This window comes from Amaranthus tricolor, chromosome 2, assembly GCF_026212465.1.
Source record: "Amaranthus tricolor cultivar Red isolate AtriRed21 chromosome 2, ASM2621246v1, whole genome shotgun sequence".
NCBI classification, from domain to species: Eukaryota; Viridiplantae; Streptophyta; class Magnoliopsida; order Caryophyllales; family Amaranthaceae; genus Amaranthus; species Amaranthus tricolor.
In genome coordinates, this window is record NC_080048.1 from 35,137,467 (window position 1) to 35,152,093 (window position 14,627).

Genomic DNA, 14,627 nt, shown 5'->3' on the forward strand with positions numbered 1-14,627 from the left:
TTGGTACCACCACAAAATATGAGGTCCTCACTTCCCACAAAACTACATTATTGAACCTACACCTATCAAATTTGACGCGACTTGAAAACTCGATTGAATGTGACTGCACTAAAATTAAACCTGACCATATCATTGCTTTTTTGAAATTTGATGACTTTTTTAGTTTTACGTCAATAACTTCGAGCTATAACCTTCTCCTTCCGTTTCTTTTCAAATGTCTCATTTAATTTTGGGTTATTATTCATTAATCACTCATAATTAGCATTTTATTCTTAATCCACACATTAAAACGAAATCAAATGAAATCTGATTTGATTCGTCTCAACAAAACATTTATAACTATTTTTTATAATCTTTAATTATACACAATTATCGCTATCAAGTACTGAATTAGTAATTGACAAACATACAAAAAGCAAATAAGACATTTAAAATGAAATAGAGGTGATACTATTTTCAGCCAAAAATGTATTATTTGAATCAATATTTCATATTACTTCTAAAGTTGTTTATAAATCTTAAAAAGTGAAAAATGTTCATTGTATCTTTTAGTTTATTTATAGCAATAAGAATAAAATAATAATAAATATATAATCTATAAATTAAATTCAACTGACACGAAATCTAATCCTAACCAGCCAATTTAACATATTAATAGAGAAAAAGTTTAAACCACCATCACATGGGTTTAGAAAATGACTACTACAAAAACAAACATGTAATATTCAAAGTATCCTTTTTATGTATGAACATTTTCTTGAACTCTTTTCTCGTGGCATGACTTTTTATAATTTTGCAGTTATTAGTCATCCTTTTCTATTGGAATTTGTTTTTGTATATCTTGGCATGTTTTTAAGTGGAATAAATACACTATAAGGGATTCCCTTTATGTTTCAACTTTGGTGGTTGTATCCTTCCTTCCCTAACTAGTGGGTGGGTCCCATCTTTGAGATTGTGAAGTCGGTTGGTTGATAATGACACTCAAAGTAAGTGTTACCTTGAGGCTTGAGGATGAACGAGAAATAATTAGAAAATTTAATGCATAACTTATTTATCTTTTAAAGATTTTTAATTTTTGATTTTAATGACATGATATTTCATTTATTCTTTAGAAATCGGCATTTACATTACCTTTTCTATTTGTTTAACATGTTATTTATTTTCTCAGAGTGTTTTTTTTCTTGTCCTTTTTATGTACCACCTTATCCCTTCTCCTTCCGGTCTTCCCACTCGAAAATTCAACCCCCAACACCCTAGAAAAACCATCAACATGGGTTTATTAACAAAGGGTTATTTAGACCTTTACAAGAAAAAAACATGCAAATGTTAAATTTTTAAAGGATGAATGAAAGATTGAATCTTTAAAGAATAAATAAAAGCTCAAAACTTTAGAAGAAAAAATCATACTAAGATCGAATCTTAAAAGAATGACTAAAAGGTCGAACCATTAAAATTTAATAACTTAAAGCTGGGATAATTAAAACTAAAATTTCCAAAATAGTTTGTGTTGAAATGTATTTCATCCCCTTTGATTATTATTACTCTTGTGCATGCCGATCTTAGCCATGTCACATGTGGTTTTCAATTTTTGCATGTTTTTCTACAATTGTTATGGTTGAAGTGGTATATGTATTACTTTACAGTCTATATTAATGGGACACTTGAACTGAAATATGTGTTTTATAGTATAAATTATTTTAATATGTTACAAAATTATGTTCATTTATTTTTCAGTAACTATACTTTATTAAAAAGTTCTTACATAGAAGGAAAAAAATATAGCTATTAAAAAGAATCAAATGATAACATATTATTGTAGTTGTATAAGTTATTATTTAATACTTGTAACTTGTAAGAAGTAATGTCATTTAGCAGGGCCATCCCATTGAATTTTGAGCCCAGAACAAAAGATAAAAAAGGGCCCCTAAAAATTTAAGGCGTAACGAATAATATAATACACATTTTGTTTTTTATTGTTGATATTTAAACTATTTTACAAAAAAAACACTAAGAATTTATATTACTTAGCAAAAAATGTAAGTTATATCTAAATTTAATTCAAATTAATATCACTTATTATATACATAAAAGTAAGTTTTTTGGGTTTTGAAGAATTTAAGGGCCTAGGCGGTAGCCCGCTTTACCCTTTCTAATCAACGGCCATGTAATTTAGCTACATCAACAATTACATTTTCTACCAGTACAAGTGGGAATTTAGTTTTTGTTGTTTCTTAATATTTTATATTAATAAACCTTTTGTATGAATCCGTCTCACGATGAGACGGTCTCATACAAGACGTGCTGTTGAGTATTATATTACACAAGCAACAAATACTTAACAAATTTTGAAATTTCAACTCCAATTTTACCATCTAATTACTCAACTAGATAAACTGACAAAATTTCATTGTATAAAGCTCGTTTTCTTTTCATGACGTCTCAGGTTCGAAACAAAGAAAAATTAATTGTCTTCTTTTTTGGTCTTTCAGGCCTTGGGCCTTAGACCTCGTAGAGAGGTTGAAAATGTCATCCTCTGATCATCTGGACTGAGAATTAGCTCTCAGCTTATTTACCTGTTTATAATTCTATACTGTACAAGGTAACAGGACAGATAGAAAAAAAGTCTTAATAGAAGGTTTTTTTATACAAGGAAAACATATCACAATATAGTCACCTATTGTAACAATATGACCATATATATCTATAGCAAGATAATTTTCACCCATCATAAACTTCCAACGTTGGTCAGAATTTATATATTTAACAAAGTACCATAACGGTTAACAACTCACATAACGAGACGTTTGGCGCATCAAGTTAGATTCTTATTGATTTTGAAGGCACATGATGAGATGGAATCATGAGCCATTAAATAGGTACACTAAACGGTAATAATATGGTCAAATTTAAAAGTGCACTATAGCATCAAGGACCACAATTGGGTCAATTTCCGGCACCATTTCCACATGCATTCCAATTTTGGTAATTACTAATTTACAAATTATTGTGAGAGATGGTCTTTTTGAGCGATTATCTTTAATTAGATCAATTTATAAAGAAAGATGTAGAGTAAAAATAAGCATTAAGTTTTAATGGGCTAGGCTTGAGAGATATCTATTAGAGAAACGGTCTCTCAAGTGACCTGCTGTTACTAATTTTGTTCAAATTGCAAGTTTATTGATTAATGATTATCATCGATCATCAAGAATTTATGTTTTGAAATACTCGCACCTGATTATATCATATTGTGTGGAAGATGTCACTATTAATAGGCAGTAGCACGTATAATAGAACGGAATAAGTATATGAAAAAAATAAAATTTATATACAAGTGAATCATTTTGGCTCTTACAAGTCTTAAGTAAAGGTATTAATACAAATCAGCGGTTGGATATTTATTCGATCTTATAATTAAACTCGACTTCAAAATAGATTTATAACTATGTAAAAGCAAACTTGGACACATAACCCGAGAAATCGACTTGATAACATAAATAAACACCTCTAATCACTACCGTCTACACCCATGATCTTTCTAGGAAGACCACTTGGTATAAAATCAAATAATTAAAACAAGTTTTAGATGCCAAAGTCATGTTTTTAATCAATCAATTTTTTTCTCATTTAATTATAATTTTTTAAAGGCAGAGTTAAAATATAAATAAACCAAGAAAGTATATTTCTATGTTAGTAGTTGAATAAATCAAGATTTTAAGACGACCATCGAGTAATTTACATTTAATGTTTCATTTAGGCGGGTTTTAATTGATATGTCGTATACGATATTGATTTTTTGTGAAAACAATAATGTTATTTTAAATTGACCTCTAGATAATAAACATTTACAACTTTACATACATTAAAAAAAATCAAATCCACATAATTTATTGAATCAATTTACCATAAATAATCCATTATTAATCGAAAACTAAAAAGTAATACGTATTTGATTTGAGTGTACATATACATCCTTAAAACACATGAGTGTACATGGTTTTCGATCACTATATCATTGAAGTAATAGAGATAAATATCAAAGGGTGTATAACAACCTCTATTAGGCATATTGTTCATCAACTACACTTAAGTACGCAACTACTTAGCTATTAAAAAAAATTAAAACTTGGTATAATTCATTGATTGTTGTTCATAGTTGCTTCCAATTGTATTCGACCTTTTCTATTAATATCATCACCGTCCTTTTTGCGACAAACAAAATGAAACGGAAAAAAATAAAACTATTTATATTCATTGATTGTTTGTTGTTGCTTCCAATTGTATTTGACTCTTTCCATTGATCCCATTGCTTTCCTTTTTTGTGCTATCCTCATTAACATTATCATTTGGCTTCTTACCATGCAAAGAGTCCTTCCACCTAAAATCCTCAAACAACTCATCCATATTCTCTAGTGTTCTTCCTTGAGTCTCCGGAAGAAATGTAAAGAAGAAAAACCAAGCAATAATAGCAATTCCAGCAAAGAGAAAGAACGCGCCACCTGTAGTAATTCCATTGGACAAAGACAGAAAAAAGGATGAAATAATTCCACTAATAACCCTATTAACTGCAACACCAATACTTGTACCTTGTGCCCTTAACCTTAAGGGGAACACTTCGGAACTATAGACCCATGTGATAGGACCTAATCCTATAGAAAATGCTGCCACATAAGCACAAACCATAGTTATACACAAGGCTATGGCCCACATAACCTTGTCATGAGAATGGTCAATTATGGTTAAAGATGTGGCTAGGGTTATAAGGGCTATGATCATACCCCCAACACTAGTTAATAGTAATGGTCTTCTTCCGAATTTGTCGAGAGTAAATGTTGCAACTAATATGAACATAGTCTTAACAAATCCGACTGCAACAGTCGCACGTAACTTGTTCATGTCACTTGTGATTCCAGCCTTGCCGAAAATTCTTGGACTGTATAAAACCACGGCGTCAATGCCGGAGGCTTGTTGGAAAAAGTGAATTCCGATACCAGCAATTAATACACGTCTTACGGCGGGTGTGGGGTTGATCAAGAGTTCTTTCCAAACTCCCTGACCAGATTTTCTTTTTGACTTATCAACAACAACTATATCATCGTTACATTCAAGTGGGATCCCTGCGGCCTCTTTGATATCCCTAATTACAAAATAAGTTCAATTAACTAATAAAAAGATAAATTAAATAAGCAAAAAAGATTATGTAACATATAAGTGAGAATCGAGTTTTATCTCAGTTAGAAAGCAATTATCACTTTCTCACGATTTCCTTATTAGTCACTACTCATGTCTCATTTGATTTTTGACGATATTCATCAATTACTCGTAACTAGTATTTTATTTTTAATCTATAAGTTATAATATAGTCAAGTGGGATCTTATTTTATTCGTTTCAATGCAAAGATCATTAATATAAACTTTGTACAAATTTTAATTATGTACAATTAGAGATATTAATAATAGAATTATTATATTATTGACAAATGTCTCGAGTCAAATAGAACTATTAGGGTGAATAGGAGGGAGTATTACTAATAGTTATAGTTTTGTTTCTTTTCCATAAGAGGGGATCCATTCTAGATATCGGTTGTCACTTTTTCTTATAATTTTGTAAATAATTCTTCCCATTTTTTCTTTCAAAAGAGCTCTTTTTAGAGAATTACTCTTATAAGAGACCTTTTTCAATGAGATAACCTCAAAACAAAGAGCTTATACTCTAAAAATTGTATTAGTTGATTTATTCAGCCTATGTATATAAAGAGCGTCTCACAGTGAAACTGTCCCACACAAGAAATTGTGCATTCTAAATGGTTCATCTAGCTTCTCCCCTCATAATTCGTGTTATTTTATAAAAAAAAATTGAAAAACGTGAAAAAAAAAACACATAAAAATAATACCTAAGTCGAAGTTGAGCCTCTTGAGGCGAGTCGGAAGTACGCAAAAGAACTTTAGTAGCATCAGCAAGTCTACCTTGCATAACAAGCCACCTTGGCGACTCGGGCATAGCAAGAACACCAAGAGCTAGTAACACACTAGGGATAGCGCTAACTCCCAACATTAACCTCCAATTCAAATTAGTACCAAGTTTCATAAACGCAACATTTGAAACGTACCCAAATAAAATCCCAGCATTTATAAAAACTTCAGGAAAAGACGTAAGAAATCCTCTACAAGAGGCGGGTGATACTTCGGCAGTATAAACAGGTGCAATCATAAGTGCGTAACCAACACCTATACCCGCCACAAAACGTCCTACCATTAAAAATGCATAGTTCGTAGCGAACCCCATTAGCAGGGCTCCTACGAAAAATATGCCTCCGGCTAATACTACCGTGTAGCGACGTCCAATCCAATCAGACGTCCTACCGGCGGCGAATGAGCCGAAGAGGGAGTAGATGTTTAGTGTACCCACTAGGAATTGGATTTTTGTGTCCGATAGGTTCCAATCTTTTTGGATGTAGATTGCTGCCCCACTCATTACTCCTATATCTGCCATAATTAATCAATCATGAAAAGAAAATGTAAAAGTTATTTTTTTTTACGCAAATTCTTAAATGAGATAATTTTATAATGAGATTATCTTTATGGACTGATTAAGTAAATTTAGTATGTTACAGTGATAATTTATAATTTTAAAGTGATTGATTAGAATATTCGACAATAACCTAATTATATGAATTTGTTTTATGATGAGACTGTTTCATATAAGGTGAGCTGAATTTTTTATCACTAGGTCGAGAGAGGTGAGAATCGATCATACTCTTACTTCTATATCCTAATTAGCTTTGATTTAGCATCTGAGGTGTGTTTTTAGAAAAGATAGATATTTGATGATAAATAAAGAGAGATTGAATTGTCCGGATGAAATTAAAAAAAAAAAAAAGAACTAGCATGTATGAATGAGATTAAAAGAAAGTGGTGGATCTATTTCTAAAAATAGAAATGATGTAAAATGAGAGCAATAACCCGAAATTGAAAATCATGCTAAATGAGAGAGTAATTAATTTTATTGATACGGCGGGTTTAATACTTAATTATTTAATTATACTTGTTACATTTTACTTTTTAAGTTGGTTAATTTGTTTTTTTTTATTATTATTTATATTTTGAATTTTGCATAATTGATAAACATAAGAAGTTATTATAAAAAATAGTCATTATGTCAAATAAAATTTCATTTAACTAAATGTTTTCTTATACATTAACTCCAATATATAAAATAAAAATAAATTTGAAATATAAATAGCGAAAAAAAAAACCCTTATGCAACAAACATTTCACAAAGTTTCCTGTGTCCTAAGGGCTAAGAGAATGACACACTTTTTGTTTTAGTATGTCTTTTTACTTTGCAATATTTTTATTTTAGGTAGTATTCTCATCACTTTCTTTAATTCTTATCTACACTTCTTCTCGTATTTTCTTTTAATCTCAATCATACCCACACTATTTAGTGGTTCATAATTTTATATTATTACTGCAATCTTTTAAAGATGAAAGAAGCATAAAAAAATATCAAATATTTTTTCAAATTTAAGAGTGTTGAATAAAATTTATAATAAAACATTAGTATAGAGTTTGAGAATGGTCAAATATAGATGAGATATTGAGATAATGAGAGTTAATAAAGTTATGGGCAAACTCTACAACCAAGTTGTGGATGAGCAAAAACGTGTAGCCCTTCAATTTTTTTTTGTCATTGCTTAGTATACACGACTTGTTACTTTGAGAGTTTGTAAGTGAATGAGTTAAATATTAAGAAATAAGAAGCGACTTAATTATTGAAAATTTAAGAAAATAATACTAAATTATGAGGATAACACTACTATTGCCAAGAAGCGTGTGAATAAGAATAAAAAAAATAATGTATAAAGAATTATTATTATTATCTTTAAATATGATGTATCCTACTATAGAAATGGATTACTTTTTATAAAAAAAAAAAAAGAAATATAGTAAATAGGTGGGACGTATAAAACAAAAATTATACTCCTTCCGTACTACTTATTTGCATCAATTGTCATTTTAGTCCGTTCCACTCATTATGTATCATTTCTATTTTTAGACGATGGTCCACCAGTTCCTTTAAATCTCATCCATCCATTTCAAGTCTGTTTTAATTTCATTCATACAATTCATTCTCACTTCATTTTAACTCCTTTAATTCCTTTAAATTATCTTATTTAATCAACAAAACTCTGATAAAAAATAGTCAAAATAGCAAAGTGTTTGTAGGGCTTACATGGTCCACACCCACTTTGAAAATAAGGCTGATTTCATTGAATAAGATATGATGTAATTATTAATACTTATATTATGTATGGTGTTGAATGTTGACATAGAGTGTGGACCAATTTCATTATCCATTTTCCATGTCGGAATTAAGTTTACTATTCATCCTTCTATTATTGCCCACCTAACATGGTCAAAATGATGCTAGAATATCATTACCAATAAATCTTTAACTAAAACTTTACAAGTTGAAAGCATTATTAAAAATTATTAACATGTGCAGATTTCGAATAAATAAATAAATAAATAAATAAATATATATATATATATATATATATATATATATATATATATATATATATATATATATATATATATATATGCCTGTGAATACTCATCTTTAAATGAATACAAATTTTATTTGGTTCTCATTTTTATATTATATTCCTTTACATTTATTGTTATTGTCCATTTGTTTTTTGTTTTTTTTTTGATATTATTTATCAAACAATTTTAATTTGTATTTTTTTTAAATTTAAGTTGAAACATAGTAAAGTGAAATTTTGTTTAATTCGTTACAATGTAAATTTAATTATCAATTTTTAATTAAACACAATTTGAGATATTTGTTATTGAATATATGCAAAAATTAAATAGGACAATAATAATGAATATGAGGAATCAGAGTATTTAAGAAGATTTTAATCGAATGATTGTGTAGGTCGTCCAATTCTAGATTCCCTCATTTAAATTAAAATAAACGGTGGTACGGTGTTAATAAACGATGGTAATGGGAATGAAAAACTAGTGTAATTTTGATTGAAAAATCTCTTGACTTCCTTGATGGTCATGCAATCATCTCATTTTTTTCATAAAATTCATTCCAATGCATTACCATTGGGAGAGATTGTATTAGGTGATAATGGAAGTTTATAGAAAAAAAACATTTTTGTGATCAAATTAAGTTTCATTATCATGAGAATGATATAGAACTTTTGAAAGAAATTTTACATACTAAATCATTTCCATTACCATCATTTAGTACCACTAACCAAACGGCCTGTAAAAGTATAAAATAAAGAAAAGAAATATGTACCATAGCCAAGCAAGACTGAAGTCATAGAAGCCAAAGAAGCACAAGCAAAAGCAAACATATTTCTCTTAGGAGGCTTCTTAACAGGATCAAAATCTGCCATAACTTTACTTGCAGCTGGTGCTGCTGCTTCAGACATTGTTTTTCTTTTTTTTATTCACCAACAAGAAAATTTAGAGAGAGAAAGTTGGGGAGTGTGTGAGTTTTTTTGGATTGATTTGTGTAGGAAAGGTTAAAGAAGAGCAATTATAAATAGGAGAAAATTGATAGAAATGCACTTGAAAGCTTTGCTTACATCATAGCTAAGACTTTTAGGGTCAAAATATTAAGTTACGACAGAAATGTGTGGATGTGATGGAAATATAAATTAAATACGTAGAGACAATTAAAGATATAATGCGAGTTACAGTCAAATATAAATATAGGGTAAATCTAGTAAAACAGACTACAAAGAAAAGTTAGACATGTTGGAAATACTTTACATGTGAGACAAGATTTCATATCGATAAAATAGTGGTTGTAGACTCGCATATATATTGGGTGGGGTAATCCTCGTACAATCATATGGTTTTGGAAAACAATGAACCTCACCGAGTGTATGTGCAAGTCTACGCTCTTGAATCGTGGATTTGTGATCCTGAGCCCACGGATGTCATGTATCCACGTGAGTGGGCCACGGTGAGATTATGTGACGAATTATCACGGCCTAATATGTTATTAGTGCCGAAGTGGTTCTTGGTATGATGCGGTTCACATGTGAGGGAGAGTGTTGGAAATACTTCACATGTGAAACAAGATCCCACATTGACAAAATAGTGGGTTGTAGACTTGCATACATATTGGGTGAACTAATCCTTCTACAACCATATGGTTTTGGGAAACAATGAACTTCATCTAGAGTATGTATAAGTCAACGCTTTTGACCTATAGGTTTGTGGGCCCGAGCCAAAAGATGTTTCATGTCCACACGAGTGGGCCACGGTGAAATTATATGACGAATTGTCATGACCTAATAAGACAAAGTTCATGAGAGAAGGTTGTCACCTTGATATTTGAATAACTTATAATTGCACAATTGCGCAAATATTAAAATATAGTGACAATATTAGAACTGTGTGGGTGTAATTAAAAGTATAAAAAATGTGTAAATAAAAATTAAAAAAAGTGATGAATATTATCTAAAATATAAAATATAAATATTATAGAGTAAAAATATGAGACTAAAATAAAAGATTGAAAATCTTATGGTGAGAAAAGGAATATTATATTGTAGACAACTTGTTTGAGTTTTGTGTGGTAAGCTAATGTAATTAAATTATGCATTGTCTGCTAGTTAATTAAGTAGTTTGAAACTGATGACTTTTCTTAATAGTCACTGTCACTCATTCTCTATAGTATACAATTATTTAATGGTTAAAATTTACCTTTATTTATACTATACCCATTAATCTTTGATGTTGATTTGTTCATGTTAAATTGTAATATAGTTGATTTCTACTTCTTTTGTTTCTTAATTTAGTTCTCACAAAATATATTCACGATTGAAAAAAGTAGAATCTTTTATTTAGTGAATATACGGATAAACGTAAAAAGAGGTTAAGACTTGAGAAGGATGTGAGTTTGGGCTGCTGGTGGCCACCGTAAGAAAAGTGGGCCACGGAACAAACTAGGAAGGACGTAGTTAGAGTTTTTTCATTTTAATTTTTTTGGCAAAATATATATTGTTATCCCAGGTTAGCGGTAACCTCAAATCTCTTTAAGAAAACACTTTTAAAGTTTGAATTATTCATAGTTAATTAATAAATTCGATTTTTATTTTAACGGTTTATATCGTTATAAATATTTTCCATATATTATGGGGTTTTCTAATTAACCCATGCATATTGCACCACATGCATAGATTTAGTTATGTACCTCTTCGCTTTACAACAAAGTTATTAAAATTATAGAAAATTAATTATAGTATTACGCATAAACCGATAGGTTATTATATATGGGAATGAAATAAATCAAGGATAAAAATAATATAAATATTAAATTATTCTCGATTTTTTTCAAATAACTATATTTCTCACAAAAAAAGGTACTGTAGCTATTGAAAAAACAAAGATTATATTAAACATATAATTTCAGCAATTTTTTGCAAAATAAAAATTAAAAAAAAAAAAAAGAGAGAGAGAGAGATGGTAAGAAAAACCCTTATATTCCACGCAGCAAATTGCAAGTAATTGTACCAAAAGTCATGAATTTTGGTAATTGTTTCAATCTTACTCTAAAAAAAGGTTAAAATAAATATATATGATTGAATTTATATTAACATCAAACTCTTGATTTTTACTACAATTACTATATATCAGTTAAATGGAGAATGACTCGTATAACTGAAAATGTCAATTCTCATCCATCATTTCGAGCAACAGCCTTATTTAGCCCGTTGCTAACAAGCTCTTATTAGAGAGGCTATAAGGAGAGGCAAAGTGTTGGGATGAGTTATCCCACATCGATAAATTGAAAATGGTGTGCACGCTTTATAAGCTATTAGAGACCTTCTTCCCATTGTCATATGGTTTTGGGATAGTATATATCTCCTTGACTTATAAAGTGTGTGCACTCGTGTCCTCCCGTTAATATGCTGGCATTCACAATAAGTTCAGCCTAATTGAGAAATATCATTAATCACGTATAATTGAGAAAGAGTTATCACGTATTTTTTTTTCTCTACAAATTCGTTATCATGCCTGGTGAGGAAGACAAATCTGTACCCAAGGTTGATTTAGTCTATCACTTGGGCTCAAGTGATGGTCCGGGAAATATCATCACTCCTATTCAGCTTCGTGGTGAGAACTACGATGAGTGGGCGAGGGCGATCAAGACCTCGTTGAAGGCCAAACGAAAGTTTGGTTTCGTTGATGGCTCGATTGTGAAACCTACTGATGTCCAGAAACTAGAGGATTGAGAGGTCGTTCATTCAATGTTGGTCTCTTGGATTACCAATACTCTAGAACCGAATATTTGTTCTACGATTGGTGAATATGATGATGCTAACTTGCTATGGACAAACCTTAAAAATCGCTTTTGTGTTGTCAATGACACAAGGATTTGTCAATTGAAGCTCTCTTTGGGCTTGTGTAAGCAGGAGAAAAATGAACCTGTTACAACATATTTTGGTCGTTTGGCCAAAATTTGGGATGAACTCCACACATATATAACTGTTCCGTCGTGTTCTTGTGGGAAATGTTCCTGTAATATTGTTTCCCAAGTGAAAAAATTGCGGGAAAATGACTACATACATCATTTTTTGATTGGTTTGGATGACAAGTTTGCCTCTATCCGAGGTCAACTTCTTACTCAGGACTAGACCTGGGAAAATTTGATCCGACCCGAAAATGAACCCGGGACCCGACCCGACAAAATCCGAACCCGACCGACCCGAAAGCGACTTAATCCGAAACATGACCGACCCGATAATTACCCGACCGAAAATGACCCGACCGGAAACCGACCCGTTTTGACCGATTTAATATTAATTTTTAGAGTAATTTCAATGTTAGAATTCATTTCAAATAAAATTTTAGTTTTCAAAGTATCTCAACATATTGAGTATATCACTTGAACCCTAAAACTCATCAATATATCTCAAAAAACACGTATTTAACGTCTTTTTAGCCATCGTAATTATTTTTCTTTAAAAACAGGACGTTATAATCATCTTAATTGAATACATGTATCTTGTTAAATCAGTCAAATGAGTTTTTAATTCTTCTGCATTTCAGTAAGCAAATCAATATAATTTATACGAACGTTTCGCACGTTTGAATGAGCTTTTCAAAAAACGAATGTCGCTACCCTAAATTATAAAACGCGTATCTTATAAGACGAAATAAGTACTTAGTTAGTTGTATATCTTTCCAACATGAAAATTGTGAAAATAATTTTAACGTCATTTTTATCTAACGTTACAATTATAATAAACAAAATAACTTTTATAAAGCGCGTATCTTACAAGTCTTTCAAAATAAGTATGAATTCCTCTATTTTTCTTGCACTTAAATGAACCTAACATACCAACTATTTTTTGAAAATCGTACATGTAATTTCTCTAATGATTTTTTTAGACATTTTAATGATTTTTTTTTATGTTGAATTAGTCGATTGGATATTCTAATGTTTTATGGTAACCCGTTGGGTCAATCTGAACCTACCCGAAACCCAGAGTGATCCGACCTGAAACTGACTTGATCCGAAACTGACCCGACCCGAAAATGACCCGACCGAAATTGATCCGACCCAAAACCCGACCGACCGACCGTTTTCCCAGGTCTACTCAGGACCCTCTTCCGGGGGTGGACAAATCCTATCAACAAATTATTCAGGCTGAGAGGCTTAGCTCGACTGATACAGTGGCCTCTAATCGAGACAGCGTCATGGCTTTCAAGGTACAATCTGACCCGAAACCAAAGTTTACTTGTACCTACTGCAATCGTGAGGGGCATGTCGAAGCCTCTTGCTTTCAGCTTCATGGATACCTGGATTGGTGGGGTGATAGGCCTCGAGGAGGCCGTGGTAATGGTCGTGGTAGCACGTCTTCGGCTCGCAGAGGGGGGCGTGCAGCAGGTCGTGGAAAGGGATCAACACCTCCTGCCCGTGCAAACAAGACAGGAGGGTCTGCTACTCAAGGAACACAAGGTGCTGCTCCTACTCAAGCTGATGGCTCAGCTCTTGCGGGGGTTTCCGCGGCTCAGGTTCAGCAACTCCTAGACCATCTTAATACTCTCAAGCCAAAACTCCATGGTAAGCAGGGTGTTGATTAGATAATCGACACAGGCGCGTCAAATCATGTAACATATGATGCGTCTCTTTTGATTAATGTGGTCCATGTGTCTCATTATCCGGTAGGTTTACCGGATGGCAAATATGCAAATGCTTCTTTGATGGGTTCGGTGGAATTGGAAGGAGGATTGATTATTAAAAATGTTCTCTATGTTTCAGAATTAAACTGCAATTTAATTTCTGCTTCACAATTATGTGATGAATCAAATTGTACTATGCAATTCACTAAAAAATTGTGTGTTATACAGGACCTAGCGACGAGGAAGGTGACTGGAGCGGGTGATCGGGTGGAAGGACTTTATTATTTCCGCGGTGTTCCTGGGGTGAAAGCTTTGAAGATTGATCGAAGTCGTTCTGCAGAGTTATGGCATCAACAGTTGGGACATCCGTCGGGAAAAGTTCTACAACATCTTCCGTTTGTGAGTGGTTCTGCGAGAGACATTAAAAATAAATCCTGTGATGTTTGTCCTCGTGCTAAACA

General features: G+C 31.6%; 1 protein-coding gene across 1 annotated transcript; it reads right to left on the bottom strand.

The window, feature by feature from the left end:
- Positions 1-4,152: 4,152 nt before the first annotated feature.
- LOC130806501 (polyol transporter 5) lies at positions 4,153-9,589 on the bottom strand. The gene is made up of 3 exons (XM_057671613.1): positions 9,320-9,589; positions 5,892-6,483; positions 4,153-5,134 (listed from the first exon to the last, which is right to left on the bottom strand). The coding sequence occupies exons 1-3, from the start codon at positions 9,453-9,455 to the stop codon at positions 4,249-4,251; spliced, it is 1,614 nt and encodes a 537-aa protein (XP_057527596.1). The 5' UTR covers positions 9,456-9,589; the 3' UTR covers positions 4,153-4,248.
- Between the last annotated feature and the right edge of the window lie 5,038 nt (positions 9,590-14,627).